Raw genomic sequence first — 20,089 nt, 5'->3', positions numbered from 1 at the left:
TAGGATAAAATCAATCCTAGAGAAGGATCTATGTCTGTCTGAGAAAAAAGTAAAGTCCAGTTCTTTTGGGTTGTGCAGTCTCCATATGTCTTTCAATTCCAAATCTTCTTTCATATCGAAAAAAATCTGTGGTAATTTAACACATGACTTTGCCAAACTCTTTTTGTCTTTTTTAGGATCTATTACTCCATTCCAATCTCCCATAAGTAATATAGATCTATAATTCCATTGTAATATTTTAGAGTACAATATTTTGTAAAAATTTTCTTGTTGCTGGTTAGGAGTGTAAATTCCAATCACCAAAATTGGACCATTATATGTGTAAAGTTCAATTGCTATATATCTTCCACAATCATCTGCTTCTATAATTTTAGCTGACAATCTTTTATTTATATAAATCATCACACTGTTCTTTTTCTCCAAATTTGAGGCTATAAATTGTGCTCCTAATCTAGAATTTATCAAATATTTTTGATCTTGTGTTCTAATATGAGTTTCTTGAAGACAAATAACATCATTATTAAATTGTCTCAGATAATTAAATATTTTCCTTCTTTTCTGTGGTGAATTCAATCCATTCACATTCCAGGATAGAAACTTAATTGTCATTTATAGTCTCCTGAAGCGTTAAGAGCATTTGCTGAAGTTTCTGTTCCAGACTGGTAGTCTTCGGCTTGGCTCCTCCCATAGCTTCAGATTTTTGTGTTGGCTCCCTTCTTATCTTGTGGTGGCTTAGACTTCTGCTGTTGTTGTTTCTCTAGAATTTTTTGTAAGCTGATCGAGTTATACGCTGATCTTTAGCTTTATACGACATCAAGTCGAAATCCACTACCACTTCTCTTGTATTTTTGGGTGATCCACCTATAGCCTCTAAAGGAAGATCCAGCAACGGTTCATCCAAAACCCCCTCTGTTGCTCCTTGAGTTTCCATTGCGTCCACCTCCATCTGTTTCCGCTGCTCTTCAGACTCTTGTTCAGATTGCTTCTCTTTATCACCCTCCTCTATACCTAACACTGAAGATGTACGTGGAGATGTTGGGCCAGTTTTAAAAACATTGAAGTAAAAGTCTTCTGCTTTTTCGACAGTATTTAATCAATATCTCTCTCCTTGATACCTCAATATTATGCCAACTGGAGCGTCCCATCTGAATGGAATTTGTTGTTTCTTTAATTCAGTCACCAAGAATCCAAAATCCTTTCTGTCTCTTAGCATCTTAGGCGGCAACTCTTTATAAATCCCAATCTCCCTTCCATCCACTTGAATAGTAGAAACAAAAGACTTTTGCAAGATATCATTTCTTATTCTTCTATCTGTAAAGTAGATCACCACATCTCTAGGCAATTGCCTTTCCCTTGCCACCCAAGAATTCACTCTGTAAACCTTGTCCATCTTGCACAAAATCTCTTCAGGGCTAACCTTTAGCATCACAGCCATGGCATCAGCACAAACCTTTGTCAAATCCTCTCTGTTGTTTTCTTTTATTCCTCTCAGTCTTACAGCAAACTCCATAAATCTAAATTGCATCATTGTCACTTCATTTTCAATCCTTTGCGTTTTATTGTCCACATTGGAAATTTTATAATTAGCTTCCTTCATTTTAGATTCTACTTCTGAACTAAGTTCTCCCACTTTTTTATCAATCTGAACAACTACTTCTGACAAGCCAGTCACAACTGTCAGTATGTCTCGCTTCATCTTATCATACTTTTCTTGAACCACCTCCTTAATTTCCTGTTGAGATTTTTCAAATTTCTGGTCCATAACTTCATTTTGATTCATCAGAGCCGCAGCAATAAATTCCTTCAAATCTTTAAAACCAGTCTCCTGTGCTTGGCTCTGAGTCTGCAAACTTAATGGCTGCTCTTGTGACTTATGAGTGGGGGAGCCCCCCCCCCTACAGCTTTAGTGGCTGGCTTTGTCTGCTTCGAAGCCATTCTGCCACGCAGTCTGACTCTTTCTAAGAAGGAAGCCTTCCCTCCCTTTTCACCACCACAGAATCCTCTCAGAAATTTCCCCAGCTTTAAACAAGTCTCTAAGGGAGAAGGAACAGATCAAAATCACTTAAAAAAAAACTTTTCCCTTTTCTTCTAGTCAGCGCTGTTGCTTTAAGTACTTTGTAACATGTTGAGACAATCAGGCAAATCCACTTTCACTTTCAGCTTTTTTCCTACCGCTGAAGCCGGACGCCATTTTAACAAACTTTCACTCTTTCTCCGTTCTTAAATTCAATCACAGGGCTAATACAAATACTTGCAGTTTTGAGTTTCAAGTCCAGATTTCACCGTTTATTTTTAATAATTCTCTTGAATTTCGCTGGTTATGTTGGTCGCGTCGTCTGGCTCTGCTGGATGCAGAGTTGTCCCCGGAGTCCGGAGCCTCGGCGAGCTGGATAGGGAGCCTCACCCTGCTTCCTCCCCAGAAGCAAAAAAGACAATCTGGGGACTTCGCAGGGAGCTCTACCTGGTCTCTCCGGCTCTCCTCACGTTTCCTCAGGAACACGGAGTTTTTCAAGCCGCCTCTCAGCTGTAGAGGCGGCTCTTTACAGGCGGCGGGGCTGGTGGTCTTAAAGAGACTGTCTAGCGACGACAACGGCACCAACCGGAAGCCATCATTTGACACATCTCTAATGTAGCACACATGCTCAGTAACTTTAGTATGTAGCATGTAACATTCCTTAGCATTCTTAGTATGATCTTGTTAATGCTAATCTTCATATTCAAGAGGTGTTGTTGTTACATTATAATAAGGTATAATGAATTTTCAAGTTAACTGAAGTTTTAGTCAATGTCCATGATAGGTTTGAACCAGTTCTCTTATCAGGCATTACATAGCTTTCTTTGTTTATCCAAGAACTAGAAACATTAGTCAAAAAGATTCCTAGTTACTGAAACCATTAATCAAAGAGTCCATCCTGAACCCTATCATCCTTCTTCCTTTTTTTTCTAAGTTTTTAAAAATCATGTTACTAATAGAAGAGAATATTTGTAGCTCATGGTTGAACTAGGGTCCTTGATGCTCTCTGAACTTGACTGTTTTCCCACACTGGTAATGTTACCTAGTTTGATAATGAAATATATGAAAACAACCATGGCCAGAGAGCATCAAAGACCTTCAGTTATGTTAGTTTAGGAAGTTTGTTAAATCTTATGGGGCCCTATTCATGTTGTCATAATTATGATTTTTTTTCCTTCTTATGACCAAATAGCTATTTCTGTCTTTTCTATATGTAAAAGTATTTTCTTACCCTTGATACCAGATGTCTATGGCAGGGGAATCTGATAATTGTAACTGTTCATACAACAAAAGTACTGGGGGAAAAAAGGACAAGTAGCCCTGTTGATATCATCATCACGTCCAAAGGACCAGTTGAAAATTTTTGAAAGATACCCTGAATTTGAGGCTAGTTGTTCCTGAAGGACATGCTGAGGGAAAGCACTGATTAACCGCTAGCAAATTGCCTCGGAAAACCAAAATCCATGAAATAAAAAAGCATCAACCTTTCTGGCCATTTTTCGGGCACGATGGAAGCATTTTAGAATTAACCGTGCGTCCTCATTTAAATCTGCATACTTTAAATTCAGTATTTGCAAAAAAACAACAAAAAAAGGTGTACCCTTCGTAAAGAAAAAAAACCATGCTTCCCGCTAATCCGTTAATGCGCTATCAGTGCAAAATAGACCACTGCCGCGACGCAAAATAAGACTTGGCAATTCAAGGTGATTTCCTGCCGGCTACGCTACGTTACGTTTGCCGCGGAGACCCCTTTTTTTTCGCCTGCCCTTCACGTCATTCTCTCCCCGGCACGTGTCCTCAGACCCACCCTGCTGCTACGGACTTGGTGGGTAAGCCAGCCCCTTCCCTTCCAGACACGCGCGCGGGCCCGCAATTCCCCCGGCGCTGCTCATACAGGAGCTTCGAGGAAGGTGGGAGAGTGCAACTCGGGGGAGCTGCGCGATCCCGGCCTAGGAACAGGTAGAGTCCTCCGACAGCCAGGCGCGCTTTGCATTGGAGCTTCGCCTCTGGGACTTGATGTGTGCTAGCCTCCGGATATTGAAATGATCCCGAGCCGGAGGGGTGCTCGGGCGCTGGCTGATCCTGAGGCCGGCCGGATGCGGGGCCCCGGCTGGGGAGGCTAGGGGGCAGGCCTCGCCTGGCTATGGGCTGCTTGCAGAGTGTGGCGTGCAAGGCGCGAGTGCGCAGGGAGAACATCGTGGTATACGACGTGTCGGCCTCCATCGAGCCGGGAGCCACCGCCATCGAGGAGACATCGCCCATCGTGCTGCGCTACCGAACGCCCTATTTCCGCGCCGCCGCTCGCGTCCTTATGCCGCCTATCCCGCGCCGTCACACCTGGGTGGTGGGTTGGATCCAGGCCTGCAACCACATGGAGTTCTACAACACCTACAGCAACCTGGGCATGTAAGTGGAGCGTGGGGGGAGCAGAGCAGCCACGGGAGCGAGCAAAGGGCGACGCCTTCGCTACGGTTGCCAGTCCACCCCTAACGACCAGAGTCGTTTAGAGGGTATCATTTTGTCTCCCTAGTAACCGATTCGCCACCAAAAAGAGGCGGTCCCGCGGGAGAAAGCATGGACTTGGCGATAGCGATGCCCTTTATCTAGGCAGATGGTCTCCTCGCAAAGGACATCTGCGGACTCTGCCTGCGCAAATAGTGCCTGTGCCCTCTAGCAAATATGGCTGCTCCCCCCCCCCCCCCCTTCAGTCAGAAGGAAGACTCTCCTTTATGTGGCAGACAACAGACTTCCTTTGGGCACCAGTGCCCTTGGCTGCTTTTTGCGTGACTAATAGGTGTGGTGGAGGAGACATTCTCCTAGGCATTTCCCTGCCTGCCAATCACAACTTCAACCCTCACTGGGGTTTGTGCATTAAATAGCAGTGCACACTTTCAGTATGCACCATCTTCAGTAAGCTTTTGTCACTGCCACTGGTTGAGGGAGTGAATGAAATTATAGAAAGTTGCTCTCTGTATTTTTCCTTATGTTTTATGTGCCATCGCCAAATTACACAAGGTACAATTGATCCATGAATAAAATAATTCAAACCATAGAAATGCTACTTCAGTCAAGAGCTCCCTGGGTATTTCAGCTAAATAAAAAATACAGTAGGGAAGATTCATGTAAAAAGTGGATTGGCCCTTTGTTGTTTAGTTATGTTAATATTTTGCTCTCTTCTTTGATTTTCAACATCTATAGCAACAGGCACATAGCTCCACAGTGATGCCAATTTAAAGAAGTCAAGCAGGTGACTGATATATCATCATGGCGCTGGCCTTCATTTCTCCTTTCCTAAAGAATGAATCCTGGACAGAATGCTTTCATTGCCAAAATTACTAATTTACCCTTGAAAGTATGAAAATGGCAATGCACACATTTAATCTGGATTTGATTTTTGTGTATTTAGATTGCTTGGACTTTTGAGGCAACCATACAATAGTCCCCTGTACAACCAGAATCTTTTCTGTTCTTGACAATAATAGTTGACATTTCAATACCACTTTATTTCAGAACTTCTTAAGATATCTCTGTAAAAACCATGTTACTGAGATTAGCTTTACCAAGAATTCCTGCCAATGATTCAGTCAGTTTTACAGCAAGCTTGTTAATTGTGGATGGTATATATGTGTGTGTGTGAACATCTGTCTAGGAATTCAGTAACATATTTGTTAGAAAAGTCATTTAGCCTTGATATTAAGATATATGTAAGGATATTGGTACATGTATATTAATGATATATACAGGCTAATATTATTTCAACATTCTCTATAGTAATTACCAAACTATCAATTTATGCAAATACTAGAACACATCAGCAGCATAGAAAAATAAAGATATATTTTCTTTAATTCCACAAAATATAAAATGAAATTATCTTTGTCCTTGTGATAGTAAAGACTGAGTTGGTCTGATAGGCCTTGTAGAAGAATTAACCATAGTTTTTCTCAGAAAAAAAGCTTATTTGTTGTTACTTTGGGAATCAATTATCAGGGAAACCAAGGCTTTTTGTGACTTTTAAATATAATATTAAATTGCCTTCTGAATTGATCATCATACTTCCTAATGTATTTTTTTCTTAATGATTTCTCTGCCTGGCCTTCATTGATATCCTATAAAAGACTGTCAAATTTATAAAGCAAATACCAGGGTATTCTTTGTTATTTCATTGTTAGAATTAAAGAACTCATTTGTCTCCAGTTTTTCACAATTATTATTGTATCTGCTACTTACAAAGATACAAATATGATGGATAGATACAATTACTTCTCAGTTTTGATCATTTGAGAAGGGTTTTTTCCCTTGGTGGATGCAAAAACAAACTTCTGGGCGTCTTCTGATGCCCAGAATGTACACATTCTGATGTACCCATTGCTGTGCTTCATCCTGTGTGCCTTCTCGTATCTGTGTTAATTCAAAACATCTATGTATTCTATTCCCCAGTTGCCACATGAAATTCCTCTTGCATTATTTCTTTTGATTCTTTAGTATTACTGCCTTAAGGCATTTTCTCAGAGATAACAATTTCATCCCCAAACCATCAGAAACATTTTTGAACTGCTAATGAGTATTCTTTCTCTTACAATCCCAATTTCATATATTAACCTACCAGGATTTCCTCCCTCCACCACTCTTCCCTTACCCATATCTTTGTTTTTCTGGTAAGGAAAAGGAAAAAGCAGATATCTGCTCAAAATAAGCCCAGTGAAATAATGACAGGTATTTGGCATCTTGTTTTCAGCAGCAGAAAAGTTAATTAGCTGGGGGCAGGATGAAGCAGAAGATCTTACAAATGGGAAGTCATCTACCTCAGGACTCAGGAGTTAATATCACTGAAGTGCTTCCACAGCATTCCTCCTGATCCAGAGCTGAGATAGAAACTGGTCAGCTGTGCAACAGAAGCTTAACAACATTGTGGTATACAGAGGGGATTCTTAAAGGACATGCTTGCCTTAGGTTTGATGTGTTGTTTCATTTGTTATAGAGGTGGGACCGGTACTGAATGCCCTCTCTAACTTGATTGTTGGATTGCTGCCATTTTCAGGTATTAAAAGACACTTAAACCCTCAAATAGGCATATTCCAATTTTAAAGGCCCAGTGCTTCCTCAAAATACTGCCCTTCCTCCACAGAATGGTAAATGCCTTCTTAATAGGCTATCTCCCAGAGCAGCAATTTAGATCACAAATTAAGAAACACTCTTGTTTCCTAAGGTTGTTGTTATCTTTTTACCAGGCATTGTCAAGGATAAGTGAAGCTGCTAAGACTACAAGATATCTTGTTGGTCTGGAGCAGAAAGCTCAAATCACTATATTCCCCACACATCTTCATAATCCCTGAACCACCAACAAAGGGAAGTGATAGACAGGGCCGGATTTTCCTATAGGCTAACTAGGCTTCAGCCTAGGGCCTCAAGATCAAGAGGGGCCTACATTCAAATTGTTAGCAAAATTAAAATTACATTTTCACTATAGGTGAAAGGGCCTCATAAGTGGAATAGCCTAGGGCCTCTTTTCATCTAAATCCGGCCCTAGTGATAGAGGAGACTGGCAAGGCACATCTGGATATGCATAGTTTCTTTGAGATTAGAGGTCCCTTTTCCAAAGAAACCTAATACATTGAATTAAAGACCCGGCTAGACTTGGGCAGAATAGTAATTTAAGTCCCAGAGTTTCCAAGGGTGGTTCCTTGCTAGGACTGTTTAGGACCATAAGTGGAGGACAGGACAGAAAACAACAAGAAGTTGTGGAGAAACTGAAGCAGTGGCAGAGATGATAGACATTCTGGCTGACAGGCATTGCTTCTGTTCATTCCAAGTTGTTACTGCAAAAATTATTCTGTAGGTGCTGCAGTTTATCACCATTATTTGTAATCTGCACCCATCATTTACTCCCTGTTCAAATTTAAACCCCATCAGATTCATATGTCTACTTGATATAATCTGTTATGGTTGTTTACTTAATTCATAGTCTTATTGTTCTTTGAACAGAAGTTGAGGGAAGCTGGCTATGAATATAAAACAAACCAGTTTATGAGTGTGCCCAGCTTCACAGGCATGATCTGATGATGTCACAACTGAAAATACACATAAAATCAATAGAAAACTTAAGTATCTGTGAGACTTTAGCAACTAGACTAGAAGACCAAAGCAATCAACCTGATCTTGCAGCCTGAACTTTCACGACTTTCCAAATAAACTTATTCAAGAAGTAAGATGGGAAGCAGCAGAAACTATGCTTGACACAAATATCTTGGTTACTCAAAATTTGTGTGAATGTGCTTAGTGTAATAAGTTCTGGCAGTCAGAAGAGTAGTAGAACAGCCCATAGTAGATAGTTGACACAGGCTTGTTTACAAGGTATCAAAGGGTTTAAAGGGGTGCAACAGTGGTATCCCAACACCAGTCTCCATCTGTCAGGGAGATTGAAAGTTTCAAGGAAGGAGGCAAAAATCTGGAGGCATCCATTATCTTCTTTTCCAACTTCTTAGTTGGAAGGCTTTAGGTTTGTAACCTGCTGTTTGCTTCATGCACTGATAAGATGCTACCAATTCCTTTTTGCTAACATAACTCTCCTGCTGCAATGACAAGGAAAAATGTCTGAGGAAAAGGGAATCTATAAGTTGGTTATTTATTCATTAGAAATATTGGAGAGAAAGTATATTGAGTGGATTATATGATAATATGTCCACATGAGTGAAGATATTTAAATAAACTAGTAAATGCCCATACTGAACAGTTTGTGGCTATATGTATGTTGACATCAATAAAGTTATAAAGTCCTGAAAGAAAAAAACAAAATAGTGTAATATTCAGTGTAAATAAATCATAAGATGAAGTATATTAGAGCGATATATGCATGTTGATGAGCTCTGAGAAGGCAGTGTTTGCTTTTTGTGTATAATTTTTATTAAAGAAATTTTAAAAGAATAAAAATGCAAATTTTGAAAAAGAAAAGTAAGGAAAACAAAGATAGGTAATAAGTAGGAGAAAAAAGTACAAAGAAAGAAATAGAGAAGAGAAAGAAAGAAAATAAAAAGTTATGAAGATGTGGCTTCCAGCAGTTATAAGTACATTTATATTGTACCTTCACTCTGTAAGGTTACAACATAATTTCCTTTTTTCCATAATCTACCCTTTCTGATTATCAAATCCATAAATCACAACTTCATTTTCTTTTCTTTTTTCAGCAAAAAGTCCATGAAGGGTTTCTAGTCACTAATATAGTTACTGTCCTTTCTCTAATCAAACAAATCAAGTTTGCAATCTCTGCTAATTCTGTCATCTTCACCAACCATTTCTCCATTGTGGATATTTCAGAGTCTTTCCATTTTTGTTCACACAATGTTGCAGGAGTTATATACAAAAAAGATTTTTCATAACTTTTCTAATTCTCTAGCCATTAGGAAAAGGTCTGGTTTGAGAAAACAGAGATTGACTTTAAAAAGATCTTAAGAGTAGTTTGATAAAAATATAAATAGCTGTGCAGTAGCTTTGAAAGTGCAAATGCATGGTGGAGATGATTAGAAAAGGTCTAATAGGAAAAGAAAAAAGAAAAGTCATCAAAATGCCCATGATACGGTATCATAGAGCTGGCGAAGATACAGAAACAAGTAATAAAAGTTATGGAATATTTAAGAAAAAATATGTATGTTTAGGAACAACAAAATAAGAGGGGACTTTGGAGGTCTTCTAGTGCAACCCCCTGCTCAAGCAAGAAAACCTATACCATTTCAGACAAATGGCTCTCCAATCTCTTCTTAAAAACCTCCAATGAGGAAACACTCAGAACTTCTGAAGCTAAACTAGTGGACTGATTAATTGTTCTCACTGTCAGGGAATTTCTCCTTATTTCTAGCTTGGTTCTCTCCTTGATCAGTTTCTATCCATTGCTTGTCCTGCCTTCAGGTGCTTTGGAAAATAGATTGACCCCCTCTTCTTTGTAGCAGCTCCTCAAATATTGGAACACTGCTACCATGTCACCCCAGTCCTTCTTTTCACTAGACTAGACATACCCAGCTCCTGCAACCGCTCTTCATATGTTTTAGCCTCCAGTCCATTAAAATAGTATTATAATAGTAATAAATTATAATAGTAATATAAATAAGAGGTGTAACAACAGAGATGTATGTCACCTGTAATATTAACACAATAATAGAGAAATGCTTCCCTCATAATATTAAATCCAGAAATTTCCAATAAAGTAGCATGTTAGAAAACTCAAGAAAAGAAAAATAAATAGTGAGGCTTTGAAAAGCAATTGAATCAATTCAAAAATAATTAAGATATTTAGGAATACTAGCTTTGATGGTTATATATTACTTTTAATATGATAAACGCTTCAGTGCCTTTGTACTATTTTTTTCTCTATTCATTTTTTTCTTAAAAAAATCTAAATAACAGACTAGCAAGTTATGACTTTGTTGTGATCGTTTTAGAAAGCACAGGAATTTACAGTAATTGTTTAGTAATTGTTGCTACATCTTTCTTAGTGTATATTTCTCTTCTGCTCTTTCTAGGTCAAGCTGGGAACTTCCAGACTTGAGAGAAGGACGTGTAAAAGCCATCAGTGACTCTGATGGAGTGAGCTATCCCTGGTATGGGAACACCACAGAAACAGTTACCTTGATTGGTCCTACCAATAAGGTTTCCAGGTTTTCAGTCAGTATGAATGACAATTTTTATCCTAGTGTGACATGGGCTGTCCCTGTGAGCGATAGCAATGTGCCACTATTGACTAGGATCAAACGGGACCAAAGTTTTACTACATGGTTAGTGGCCATGAATATGACTACTAAGGAAAAAATAATTTTGCAGACTATAAAATGGAGGATGAGAGTAGACATTGAAGTTGATCCCATGCAGCTCTTGGGCAAGCGAGCCCGCCTGGTGGGGAAAACTCAACAGGAGCAGCCTAAGATTTTGAGCAGAATGGAACCCATCCCACCAAATGCACTAGTGAAACCCAATGCCAATGATGCCCAGGTCCTCATGTGGAGGCCTAAGAGAGGTCTGCCTTTGGTAGTGATACCACCAAAATAAAATAAAAAAGCATTTAAATGAGGACTTTTGCCACTCTAGAATGGATATCTGAGCCAAAGAAGACCTTTCAGGTTCATCTGCCTTTTGTTACTGCAAGTGTGAAGAGGGCTTCTTCAATATAGTGTTAGATGGCAATGGCCAATTATGTGCCACTGCAGAACAGTTGAATTTCTGGACTTTGGAAGAAGAAATGTTATTCTATGCTTTCAGGGGCATTCTCATGAAGAAGAAAGTTTCTATTCTTAATCTTGAAATATAATGAATATGAATATAATTTTCAGTGCCTGTGGCTAATGCTGCTTCCCAACCAATTAAATGTGATTATAAAGACTGTTCTTATGAGATATTTATGGAGTCCTGTTATGTTGCTTGATTTCTGCTGGTTTAGGACAGGAAGGGATGACATATTACCACATTATAGCTATGCATTATAATTGATAATCAGAATGATCTGTCTGCTCATTGGAATGAAGAGAATGTTTACAAAAAGAAAATACTGTCAGTTTAATCTCATCAGTATAAAAAGAGCAGTTCTATCCACAAGGAACTATCCATAGTGCTGAATTTTGAAAATCAGGACCTTCATCTAATCAACTTCTTTCTGGGGCTAATTATTTGGATTAATGAAATTAAGACTTTTTGCATGTTTTTCAATGTGTTCAAGTAATTGTAACTCTAGGAACTTTGCCATAGAGTTTTACCAAGGTATAGGTGAAATCCAAGGTAAATAACTGGCAACAGCCTAAGTATTTAAGAAATGCTTGTTTTCATATACCATCTCTGTTATTTACACAGACTTAATGGATATCTGCGCATAGCATGTTTTTTTCAATTTTTTTGGGGGGGGGGAGAGAGGGAGAAATAATTAATTACATTTGGGATGGAGGTGTTCAGATGTTCAGAAAGTTAGGTGCAATACAGCTCACTATCAGCATTGTAAAACAAAATGATCTGAACTGTTACTAAATATGGATAAAAAGGGAGACTTTGAAAATTCAGTATGTGTCACGTCTCTGCTGGGCTGTGACATCTTTACTTGTGGGGGTGGGGAGAAGGGCATTCAGAGCAGGGGAACACCTAGGGAATAAAAGCATTACTTTGTAATATGGGCGAAAAAATCCAGATAACATTTTGCAAGAGTAGACATTATTCAAGGGCTACCATTTGAATAATGGGAAACTTCCCAAAATACTTTTCCCCAACTTAAATGTAGCTAGGGAAGGTATTTTATTTTCTCACGTTTGAGAAGAAATACATAGTTTTAGATTAAATAATGAAAATGAAAAGTTAATGGGTATTTTACCTTCTCTTGCATTTTTTTGAGAATTCATTAGGGCCATTGATTTGTCCCAATTCTATTTAATGTGATGATCATATCTAAACAAGAAAATAAATGTAGTTATGAATTTTAGCTTATAAGATCTTCAAAGATGTGTTTTAGCTTATTTCACTTTCTATATAATTGTTCTGGGAATCTTTGAGAAAGAGAATAAATAACTATAGTTCCAGCTTTGCTTTTTCATCCCATATTAAGAGCTTTAAGAGCAAAGACGGTCCTATAGAAAGCTCCAAAATTTAAAGTCCATCCCCTCCCAAAAAATATTGTGTTTTTACCTTCTATTTAACTTTCATATATGGGATGTATAGCTAAGAAATAGTGGATAAAATTATATACAATGGATATCAGTTCAGGAATGTTTGAGGAATATATACCGTGTTTCCCTGAAAATAAGACCCTGTCTTATATTTTTTTGAACCCTAAAATAAGCACTTGGCTTTATTGCCATGCACTCAAAAGCCCGATTATTATCAGGGGATATCTTATTTTGGGGAAACAGGGTAAGAATGAGCAAATAGTATTGAAAAGTATTTTTCAAGTATATAGGGATTATATTTCCCAAAGAGAAGCATGGTCTTATGGGTCATTTTATTTTCCATATCTGAGCGTACAATGCTCTAAATATTGGGCATTTATACCTCTATCTATTTATGTATCTATCTATCCATCCATCCATTCATCCATCCATCCATCATTTATCCATCTAGATTGGATATGAAAGATTTGGATTATTCTTCTAAACCTTGGCAGTTTTCTTGACAATTGACTGCATTTGCAATAATTCTATCCTAAATTCTATCTTTTGGGGAGAACACCTTCCAAGTCCATTAGGACTACATTTTGGCTGCCCTTCTTAAAAGCTTAAATGCAATTCCTTCCTCCTTACATTAGCACTGGTTTTAATTTCATTTTGATATTGATCTGCCTCACTATAAAATGCATATCACAGAATGATCCCATTGCTGCCATGTTTCCCTATAGAATTTTATTACTTCTACATCTACATTTATATGAATCCTGTTATACTAGCAGAATATAAGAACTCTGAACATCAATAATATACATATTATTCAAGATTTCTAAGAAATTACATTAAAGAGTTTTGAAATAACTTCCACAAATTCCTTAAGCATTTGGGAGTTTATATTACCTCAGAGGCATTCACTCATTCATAGTTCATACATAGATTTAAACATCTTGCTCATTCTGGGCTGCATGATCTTCCTTACACCATTTGTTTTCCTTGTTTCAGGTTGAACAACTTGTGGAAGAGGACAGAGACAAAATAGGAACAAGTAGTTGTCAGGCACAAGAATTTAGGAAGCAAGTCAGTTCAAATGATTAGAGGTTTATTACATGCTAACACTCTACAAATTCTGCATTCTCTAGAGGCTCACAGAAGCAAAAAGGGTTATGTAGGACATTAGATCCAACTCCCTGATCAGTGTAAATTAAATAATCCTCGGGTGGTGGCAGTCCAGCCTCTGTTGAACACATCAGGTGAGTGGAAAGAAATACATCTGTAAATATTTTGTAATACTAATAACTTAAGCCCCTTTTATTTTTTTGTCTCTAATTTAGCAGGCGAAAATTCAAATTGTTTTTAGCAACCTTTACAAATATGGCTTGTTTTGGATTGCATGTTTGATTCTCTATTGCACTTTTCACCAATTATAAGATTAAATTTTTAATTTGTCTTTTTGGCAGGAATCCATTTTGGTCAGGATTATAAAGTTATTCAAATATCTCTTAAGCCTTTCTGCCAGTATCGTAGCAAAGATTTTATAGTCCGCGTTTAGCAGGGATGTAGGTCTATAGTTTTTGATTAGTTGTGGGCCTGTCTCTTCTTTGTGTATCAATGTAATATAAGCCTCAGTCCATGTTTTTGGTATTTCTCTTTTTATCATTACTTCATTCATAATCTCCAAGCATTGGGATCAATAAAGATTCTTGTGGCCGGCATGACTAAATGCCAAAGGCGCACAGAACGCTGTTACCTTCCTACCAAAGGTGGTCCCTATTTTTCTACTTGCATTTTTTACGTGCTTTTGAACTACTAGGTTGGCAGAAGCTGGGACAAGTAACGGAAGCTCACCTGTTACACGGCACTAGGGATTCAAACTGCTGAACTGCCGACCTTTCGATTGACAAGCTCATCATCTTAGCCACTGAGCCACCACTTTCCTTTTTAAGTCTTATCTAATTAAAGAACTTCCTATGTAGCCAGGCTAGATCCTTTAGATCAGGGGTATCAAACTCAAGGCCCAGGGGCTGGACCCAGCCCACTGGGAGCTTAGATGTGGCCCACAGGGCTGCCCTGGAAACAACGAAAGACTGGCCCGTGGGGCCTCTGCCAGCAAAAACGGAGCTTGGGAGGGTGGCCCTCCTGAGCTCCATTTTCCCTGGCAGAGGGTTGCAGGAGGCCATCACAGCTGAAAACTGAGCTCATAAGGGCCACTGTTGGCATTCCCAAGCTCCGTTTTCCCTGGCAGAGAGTTGCAGGAGGAGCCAGTTTTCGCTGGCAGAGAGCTCTGGCCACCACAGGTCAAGTGGTGTCAAGTGACGTCGAGTTGGCCATGCTCACTGTGGCCCCCCGAGGTCAAGCACAACTCTGATGTGGCCCTCAATGAAATTGAGTTTGACTAAAGCTTTAGATGTTCCATTTTCTCCTTATTTGAAACAGTTATTTATTTGTATTCCACCTTTATTATTTTTACAAATAATTCAAGGTGGTGAATATATCCCACAAACCTTTCATCTATTTTCCCCACAATAACCCTGTTAGGTGGGTTGAGGTGAGAGAGAGTAGCTGCTCCAAAATCACCCAGCTGGCTTTCATGGCTAAGAGGATTTGAATTCGTGGTCTCCCACTTTCTAGCCTGGTTTCTTAATCACTAGACCAAACTGACTCTCTTTCCCTTTTATCCCTTTATTCTTTCAGTTTTCAGAATCATTCATCTTGTTTGAATTCTTTTCCCCCTTCTCTCAAAATGTCTAATTATGACATTTAAGTTATGTCTAACTTTTTTTCTGAAATTTTGATAACAACTTTCCTAAATTTCAGGAAGTTTACACTAAGTTTTCTGACTATTACGACAACATGTAGTTCTTCCCTATTGATCAAAATTAATCCCAGAAGAGCCAGTCCTTTTGTCCTTTCTTCTATCTTCTGAGAAATTAAATCATACGTTTAATATACAATGACAAATATATTCCTTTTACCCACATTTCTACCTTATTTGCCTGCCTAGCAGGATCCTGTAAGTAGAGAATCATAGAACTGAAAGATTCATTGTAGTCAATTGCTAACATAGTGCAGACATCTAAATTAGATTCCCAGACAGTATCTGGCCTCTGCTTAAACCCATCCTTATTGAAATTGTTTCCACTTGTTTTCTGAATAATTGGACCAATTCTTGAACTTCTCTATTAGGATTTATTTTCTAGTACTCAGTCAGAATTTGCCGTCTCTTAAACTCACCACTTTGTGTTCTGCATTCTAAGATGATAGAGAGTAAGACTTAAGGTTCATCTGTGAAATTCAGAGTATTTGAAGATTTAATATCAATTCTGGAAATCATATTTTGATGCAGTTTAACATTGCATTTGCCTTGTTAGCATCCACATCACTCTGTTAATTCGTATTCTATAAACTCCTATCCCAAGATTTCTCCCACAAGTGCTATTATCAAATCATGTTTCCCCTATCCTTTATCTCTGCATTTCCAAACATGCCTAGATAGATCAGCCTCCAAGGCCAGCTCAGTCTGATTTGGTCAATGCCCTGCAGAAGAAGATACATTTTAAGTTCAAACCTCAACAAGTAATGGTCTGCCCATAGCAAATCTATTGTCTGCGATCCCCATACTACTACTTCCTAAGAAAACTTGCTCCATATGTATGTGCATTGCTTTTTGTTTTCTAAATGAAGAACTTCACATTTGCCCCAGATACATTTCATTCTATTACTTTCACCCAATTCTCTATCAAAACTATTTTGAATGTTTTTTACAATATTGGGCATCCCTTGTATCATCTCTGGATTTGAAAAGTATTTGTTCTGTAATGTTGACTTTAATAAAAATGTGAGAAGTTAGTGCCCAAAAAGGAACTTTGCAGTATTCTGCTCAGTCTCATAAACCAGCTTCCTTATAAACCTTCCTAGAATCTTCTTAAGTACTGATTTCAGAGTGACTCAAATTCCCTTACCTCCTCCGTTTTTCACATACAATCAACACTGCTCTCCTCCAGTTGTCAGGTTCTTCATACTTTCTCCAGGCTTGCTAAAAGATAACATGCATAAATGTTTTGGTCAGGTTATCAGGAACTTCCATCAGAACCTTAGAATTTAATCGTAGTCATGGAGTTCATTCAAAGAAAATAGTAACATAGTCAGCAAATACCTATAGCTTTTAAAATTTAATTTTGCTTTATTATGCTCTTGTTGAATGCCTACTCTTTGGTACAAGAAATAAAAATCAAAGTAGAAGAGGAGATTTTTGTAATTTATTAGCATTTTTCCTCATGACTGACAAACCAATGATTCTTTATTCTTAATCTGAATATTTAATTTCTTTGTAAACCTCAGCTCATTTTAGCTTTGCTGACACCTCTATAGTTCCAGTCTATCTGTCTATACAACTAGTCCTTGATTTACAACTATTGATTTAAGAACAGTTTGAAATTATGAAGGCCTCAGAAAAAGTGGCTTGCTACTTATCCTCAAAGTTACTACCAACCTCCCCTATGGTCATGTGATCACAATTTGGATGCTTGGCCATTAACTCGCATTTATAAGTTGCAGCATTCTGTAGTCATGTGATTGTGATTTGCAACTTTCTGGCTTCTGACAAGTAAAGTCAATTGGGAAGTCAGATTCCTCCAGTGACCACATTATTTGCTTAATAACTTTGGTAATTTGCTTAATGACAGTGCTAAAAACCATAAATTTGGATCCAGTCACATGATGACTTCTTTAACAACTGCATCATGTAACAACTGAAATTCCGGCCCCAACTGTGGTTGTAAGTCAAGGACTACCTGTATTTTCTTGGTGTCTAAACCCCATTAACTTTTTTTTCACATTGTTAGAAAGCGTTTGGGTTTTTTTTGTAACTACACTGAGTCAAGATTGACTCAGCCTTCCATCCTTCCATGGTTGGTAAAATGAGGACCCAGATTGTTGGGGACAATATTCTGACTCTGTAAACCACTTAGAGAGGGCTGTAAAGCACTGTGAAGAGGTATATAAGTGCTATTGCTATTTTAGTGGTCTCCATTCCCCACTCCCAATTATTTTTGCAGTTATGTTTTGGAGTTCTCATTTTTAGGAGAAATATCTTGTGCTTCATTTCCCATTAATTTCCTCAGCTGTGGGAACCTGCTCATAATTACACGTTTATTCATATGTACTTTCTTGAAATTCAAGATGCATGCTTGACTACACTCAACTTTAGTTTCCCTTATAGTTTAATTTCCCTTCATTTACTCCTGCTTTTTCTACTTTGTCACTTAAAGCTTCTGTACTGATTAATGTTGCATAGCATAGGGTCAGGTTATTTGCTGAATCACTTTTCTCCCATTGTTTCTACTCATGCCACCAGATCTAGAGAGAAGGCATACTGTAGGCCCCCTCTATTAAATTGTTATTTGCTTGGAGCCATGAATTATGTCTTTTCTATGTCATTGCCTGCCTTGTGGAACATCATTCTGAAAATCTGGATGTCACCAACTCTATTATCCTTTTTAAAGCTCTGAACACCTGGCATTTGGGTTAAGTTGGTTCTGTCTTTGTTGCATGTTTATAATTGGAAAGTGTTATTTTCCTAGGACAGTGAGAATGTTCCTGGCAGAACTATTCTTTTGTCTCAGATTTTATGTCAGGATAATTAAAGTTTGCAACTACTTCATTCCTTTTTGAAACTTTTAAAGTTATTTTTGGAAGGCATTTCTCTTTGGTTGGACGAGCAATAAATGAACACCAAAAACAGTATTGCTTTTATTTGCATTTCCTTTATTTTTTACAATTCTGTTAAATTCATTCACTTGGTTTTCTGTGCATGCCTCAATACTTTTAACGTACAGTACAATCCTCTCTCTCTTTTCTATTACTTCTGATCCTTTTGAATAAAATTTTGCAAACATGGATGTCATCCCGCCAGACTATAGAGTATCTCTTTTTCTACCAGAAGGCTGAAAAATCTATTTCTTCTGTCTGCCTATAAAACCTGTTTCTCACTTCTGGCAGTGCAGAATAACTTCTGCTTTGCTTATTGTTGTCATTCCTGTCCATTGATCTTGATTGTCTTGTTATAGTAAATTGCGTCTTCTATCAGCCATTACAATTTTCTTTGTTGAATTAGTAAATCTTTCTCATCAGTTGAGTTGTGTTCATTTGCTGCTCCGATCCTTTAACTTTTTTTTTCAAGTAGTTCCTATACAGATAGTCCTTGACTTACAACCATTTGTTTAGTGACTATTTAAAGTTACAACGGCACTGCAAGAAGTGACTTGTGACCAGTTTTCATACTTACAACCATTGCAGCATTCCCATGGTCATTGATCCAAATCCAAATACATGCAACCAGCATGTATTTATGAGAGTTGTACTATCCAGGGGGCATGTGGAACACCATTAATAACCTTCCCAGTTGACTTCCAACAAAGTGAAAGGGGGGAGCCAGATTTGCTTAACAATTGCACAGTTCACTTAACAACTGCAGTGATTTGTTTAACAATTGTGCCAAAAAAGGGGGCACAACTCACTTAACACCTGTCTTGTTTGGCAATGGAAATTTGGGGCTCAATTTGTGGCCATAAATAGAACACTATATGATGTCTCCCTTGGATGACTTGTGGGGCAGCATAGACTACCTGTAAAGTCTGTATTCAGATGTGCCAAAGGAGATCTCCTTTGAGAAATAGTCACTCAGGAAGGAAATAATCACTCAGGAAGGAAATAGTCACTCAGTTCTCCCAACAGGCATGAGCTTGTCACTCTTTACAATTGACTATACTGTCCATCCAATTACAACTTACCTGAATCTTTCCTTCTTTTCCACAACATTACTTTTGTTAAAGTACACTACCAAATCCCTGCTCTCTTTTTGTCATCCTAATTTTAGTTTTAGCCAAATGAGCTGAAGTTTCAAGTGACCATATCCTCAGAAAAATATATTGCATTAGGGTACAGAATAAAAATCCATAATTTTGTTCCATATGTGGAATTGGGTTTAAAGTTCTTCCAAAGCTTGATTCCCTTTTGCACATGCCTATCACATCTATGCCTCTACAGCACAAGTTCTAGCCTCCAGCAGAGAAGTTTGTGGTTTACTTTCCAAATATTTCCCTTGTAGGAGAAAAATAAGTAAATGGTTTCTGAGCACCTTTATATATGGGGTCAGTGGATAGCATCTCTGGAGTTTGACTTTCAAATTAGAACCTATATTCATCATGTTCAATGGCATTCTAGTGGGAGAATCATTCACACTTCTGTTCTCTGTGTACCGTATTACATAGAAAAGCAGCCCTGCCGAGCCATAATTTGTGTAATTTCATATCCAATTCTGTATTTGTTTTATATCAGGAAAATGAGCACTCATTGTGCTCTGGATTGTAACATTAACCAATTTAAATAGGTTGTGTTTATTCTACTTATTTTTTTACATTTAATTTTTCATTTGCACTGAGCTAGTTTCCTT

General features: G+C 38.1%; 2 protein-coding genes across 6 annotated transcripts in view; one reads left to right on the top strand and one right to left on the bottom strand.

The window, feature by feature from the left end:
• The first annotated feature begins 3,727 nt into the window (after positions 1-3,727).
• Positions 3,728-20,089, top strand: part of FAM78B (family with sequence similarity 78 member B) — a 43,564-nt gene continuing 27,202 nt past the window's right edge. The window contains exons 1-3 of one of the 5 annotated variants that reach the window (XM_034409908.3): positions 3,728-4,420; positions 10,528-11,773; positions 13,642-13,889. In XM_034409908.3, coding sequence (XP_034265799.1) covers positions 4,158-4,420; positions 10,528-11,050 — 786 coding nt within the window. In that variant the 5' untranslated portion in view covers positions 3,728-4,157 and the 3' untranslated portion in view covers positions 11,051-11,773; positions 13,642-13,889. Of the gene's footprint in view, positions 4,421-10,523; positions 11,774-13,641; positions 13,890-20,089 lie in introns of those variants that run through there. The other 4 variants (XM_060690193.2, XM_087891178.1, XR_015733523.1 and 1 more) reach the window with 4 other exon arrangements.
• LOC148114766 (uncharacterized) overlaps positions 5,838-20,089 on the bottom strand; it is a 72,926-nt gene continuing 58,674 nt past the window's right edge. The window contains 4 exon segments of the mRNA XM_087891179.1: positions 5,838-8,586; positions 12,354-12,427; positions 13,540-13,650; positions 16,599-16,672. Coding sequence (XP_087747305.1) covers positions 16,653-16,672 — 20 coding nt within the window. The 3' untranslated portion in view covers positions 5,838-8,586; positions 12,354-12,427; positions 13,540-13,650; positions 16,599-16,652.

This window comes from Pantherophis guttatus, chromosome 3, assembly GCF_059756535.1.
Source record: "Pantherophis guttatus breed Tessera chromosome 3, ASM5975653v1, whole genome shotgun sequence".
In the NCBI taxonomy this organism is placed as follows: Eukaryota; Metazoa; Chordata; class Lepidosauria; order Squamata; family Colubridae; genus Pantherophis; species Pantherophis guttatus.
This window is presented reverse-complemented; position numbering and strand designations above follow the sequence as displayed.